Consider the following 4,397-nt stretch of genomic DNA (forward strand, 5'->3'; position numbering starts at 1 on the left):
TCATTGGTCTTTAGCAACGGAATAGATAAACCTAAGAGGGTTTAACCTTGTTTCCTTAGTCCATTCTTTGCTGTTTCGAACTGGTGTTTGGTCTCTTCTCTCTTATCCATGGCATCAACGTTTCTCACCCTACCAACTCCTTTCCTACACAAAACCAGTGCCATTTCTTTCTCCAACAAGAGGCCCTCATGTATGCATCTTTCAATTTTGTTTTCCAAATTCAACATCTTACTCAAATTCTTAACCTTTTCTTATATGGGTCCAATGCAGTTTCGCAGAGGAGCTCTCTCAAGATCAATGCAATTGCCAAAAAATGGGAACCCACTAAGGTTCTTTCCTTTTTCTTAAAAGGGTTTTGGGAATTGGTTTTATTTTTGTCGCCTACACCATCCCACTGATTCCCTTTCTTTCCCGTATTGTAAATTTCTGAAAGTTCAAATTTTTTCTTCTAAGTTATGATTTTGGGATGCAGGTTGTGCCTCAGGCTGACAGAGTTCTTATTCGTTTGGAAGAGCTATCAGATGTATGCTACACTCTTATCCATAAAACCAAAATATTTTTACATGGGGTGTTCTTTTATTCTTAATCTTATACTGTATCATATTCAAACTATACCTTATCTGAATGTTGGACAAGTTTGCGGGTTCTCTATTTGGGTAACTTGCAGTTTGATGTGATTTTGAGAGAAATCTATTTAGATTTTGCTATGAAACAAAAACTTTGGTCACTGTATTTCAATAGCAACTACAATCACAACTACCTCCAAGTTGGTGCCACTTGTGTACAAGTGAAACAAACGCATTAAGAAATATACTGAGGTTTCTTTATGCAATGGTTTTGTATTGTGTTGGTAAAAACAAAAACGCCCATGTCACCCTATAGTGAGACCCAATGATGCTGTCCAGGGTAGTTAATTGCTATTTAAATGAACCATTATAAGTTGTAGTCTTAATCCAAATGCATAATATTAAGGAATTATGTAAGTAGAAGGTATAGAATGTGTTCTAAAGCCTATTAAAGATATGTAAATGCAGTGGTATGATGCAGTGCATGTTGCTTAATTTGATGGAGTGGTTACACTCTAGGTTTTATTTATGTAGAATGATAGACTACCATGTTGTTAAGAAGTATTAGTTCTGTTCTCGAACTTTATAGTTCAGGAGCTTTTTCCAAGTGTTCTTGAATGTGTTAATTTGAGGTATTTAAGGTTCTGTTGCATTAGTCAAGCATGCAGACATAGCATTAGCATGGCAATCCGTTTGTTACAATTGATTGAATTTCTGGTTGGCCTCTATTTGTTGACAGTGTTTCTTCCTCCATTTGTTGAATTTCTAGTTATCTATTGACTTCATATTTTCAGGAACTGATGTAGTTTTATCATTGTTTTTACCCAATTGGTAGAATGACAGAGAAAGTGATGGTCAAATAACACCTGATGTAGTATTATAACTAGTTGGTGGCTTCATCTGTTGCATTATGGACTAATTTGATGTAATTTAGGATACTGATTTGCAAAAGTTTGTTATATGGTTAGATTAGAATAACTTATTCTGCAGCTGACACAGTACTTTTTTTCCATGATGCATAGCTGATTTCTGAATATGTTTTTTTGGTGTAGAAAACAGCTGGGGGAGTTTTGCTGCCCAAATCAGCCGTGAAATTTGAACGATATCTCGTGGGAGAAGTAAGCAGACATAGATACATTTAGTACTTTGGTTCTGCAAATGTTCTCATAGGTAATTTGGTTTGTTTTGGATATAATATGTGGTAATTTTCTTTCATATTTATTTCAGATCCTAAATGTTGGTGCTGAGGCTGGAGAACTAAAGGCTGGAACAAAGGTACAAGTTTAATTACTGCAAAGGAGGTGAAATAGAAATTGGCAAAAGACAAAAAAATAATAAAGTATTCAGTTTCCTCAAATTACATTGAGCCTCCATTTTTTTAAAAACTCTGCTCAAACCTTTTCTTTGTTCTAAAATCATTACATTGCCATCTCAGTTTACATTACACATGCATGATGCATCCTTTCAAATTTTAAAAATACTGCAATTACATCCCCTGATAAGAGAAGTCCTTGTATTGTAATGGTGAAAAAAGTACTATTCACTGACATGAGTGCTTATAAATATCATTGTAAATATCATCTCATACGGCATTGAAGATCAACTCCAAGTTTTGTTCTAAACGTTAACTCTAATATGTCTTTTGCAGGTACTATTCACTGACATGAGTGCTTATGAGGTAAGGGGGACTTGAAATTTTTTGCTTTATAGTATATTTAGTGTTTATCTATCTAATGATATTCTAAGTTGTAATTACAACTTACCTCATTTTAATGCCATTATTATTACTAATTAAATGCTTTTGTCATCATAATTTATCAGGTGGATTTGGGGACTGATGCAAAGCACTGCTTCTGCAAAGCAAGTGACTTGTTGGCTGTGGTTGAGTAGGGTTTGGCCACTGCATCAAACACTATTTTTTGATAATATCTTTGACAAATGTATTTTCATTTGAATAAACCCTTTCTCTTAATTTGTCTTAAAATGTTATATTCCTTTTCTGTTATAATAACCTGTTGCTTTCCTTATGTAGTTTCTGAATCAAAACTCTAATCATAAATTTGTGTTCTACCCTTTCCTATAGCCTAGTCCTTGTTGAAGTTACATTATCTGTTTATGATTTGTAGGCTAAAACATGCTCCTTTTCTCTATTTTTGTTTTCTTTTACTGAATTTCATTCTTGGTCTTTTTCTTTTTAAAAGTTATAGTTTAGTTCAATATCACAAATTTTTATCTTTACTGTCCTTGGAAAACACTTGCATAGAAACTGCATAACATGATTCATGTTTGAATAAGAAAGTCTTGAATATCATGAAATTAACATGAAGATGGTTATTGATGTCACTGTATTCAAAATATTTTTGGATTATATAATCTAAAACATTAAGTATCAATATTTTTGTATTTCAAAATGTATAATATGAAATACAAAATTTATATTCTAGAATGTATAATTTAGAATACAGAATAAAGAGTTCATTTAAGCTTTGACAATTAACCCATACGGAATGGAATAAACTTCAGTGTTAAGCATGAGGTTGATTTTTTGTATGATTTCAAATAGATTTAAGGATTTTTAGGATTTGATATTAAGAATAGTTTGAAGTAGAGAGAAAAGGGATTTTTGGAGTTCTTTTTCCAAGCTGGTTATTCAATAAAGTATTTCTTCCTGTACTTTCATATCTTTTTAAAATTTTAAAACTATCTTCTATAATTCAAAAAATCTTACATTTCATTTTCTTTTTTCAATAAAGTTCAAAATTTGTACTTTTGGACTTTCTTTTATAGAAAACAAAGTTAATAAAACTCTTCCTATTGAATTTTTTTTTTAATATTAACATTTTGAGAATTTGCAATTTGAAATGTAATTTTTTATATTCTAATTTTTATATTTTTTTAATACAATTTTATTATTTTGGATTATAATTTCTGATTTTTTTATTTTATATTTGGATTATACATTCTAAAATATAAATTTTATATTTTGAATTTACATTTTAAAATATAAATTTAATATTTCAAATTATATATTTTATTTTATTTATACATTTTAGAGTAAAAAAACTGAAAGTCAAATTTGAACATTATATGGGATGTGTGACAATATGTCTACGGACAACTATGCAAGTCTGTTGAAGTTAGTTGGCTAGTGTTTGAAAAAAAAAAAAATTAAATATGTTTTTAGTCTCTATACTTTTGGGACGATTTTGGTTTTAGTCTCTCTTACAATTTAGTCCTTCAACTTTAAAAAATTCTAGTTTTAGTCTTTTTCACCAATTTTTTTTTAATTTTATTTGTTGTTTCAAATACATTTCATTATAGCATTTGAATTATTTACACTTTTTTACACATTTTTGCTTCAATGTTAACTTAGAAATGCGTTTGAAACAACAAATAAAGTTAAAAAAATTTGATAAAAAATATTAAAATCAGAGTTTTCTAAAGTTGAAAGACTAAATTATATCTTAATTTAAAAAGGAAACTAAAACCTTCGTCCCAAAGTATAGAAACTAAAAACATATTTAATCCAAAAAAAAATATTATATATATATATATATATATATATATATATATATATATATATATATATATATATATATATATATATATATATATATATATATATATCATAAAAATTATCTCTTAGTATTTGTGCATGTAATCATAGTAGAATAATATTTAAATTGTTTAGAATTCCATTTCAAACTAAGATATTTATGAACCAAATTAGATAATAAGTATTTATCTTTTTGTGAACTAATAAATATCACTATTTTTAAGAAAAATAATTATGACTGATGTTTTGAATAATAAAAATACTTAATTATTTAA

General features: G+C 28.6%; 1 protein-coding gene across 1 annotated transcript; it reads left to right on the forward strand.

The window, feature by feature from the left end:
* On the forward strand, window positions 1-2,648 carry LOC106773747 (10 kDa chaperonin 1, chloroplastic). The gene is made up of 7 exons (XM_014660494.2): window positions 1-190; window positions 271-329; window positions 473-523; window positions 1,619-1,684; window positions 1,794-1,841; window positions 2,215-2,244; window positions 2,388-2,648. Exons 1-7 carry the CDS (start codon window positions 109-111, stop codon window positions 2,454-2,456), a joined length of 405 nt encoding a protein of 134 aa, XP_014515980.1. The 5' UTR covers window positions 1-108; the 3' UTR covers window positions 2,457-2,648.
* Window positions 2,649-4,397: the final 1,749 nt, after the last annotated feature.

This window comes from Vigna radiata, chromosome 9, assembly GCF_000741045.1.
Source record: "Vigna radiata var. radiata cultivar VC1973A chromosome 9, Vradiata_ver6, whole genome shotgun sequence".
NCBI lineage: Eukaryota > Viridiplantae > Streptophyta > Magnoliopsida > Fabales > Fabaceae > Vigna > Vigna radiata.

Bases quoted from the DNA above. Each gene is read 5' to 3' on its own strand.
- LOC106773747 (XM_014660494.2), top strand. From the start codon at position 109: ATGGCATCAACGTTTCTCACCCTACCAACTCCTTTCCTACACAAAACC. The intron at 191-270 runs GTATGCATCTTT...GGTCCAATGCAG, and splicing joins CTCCAACAAGAGGCCCTCAT to TTTCGCAGAGGAGCTCTCTC. The intron at 1,685-1,793 runs GTAAGCAGACAT...TATTTATTTCAG, and splicing joins AACGATATCTCGTGGGAGAA to ATCCTAAATGTTGGTGCTGA.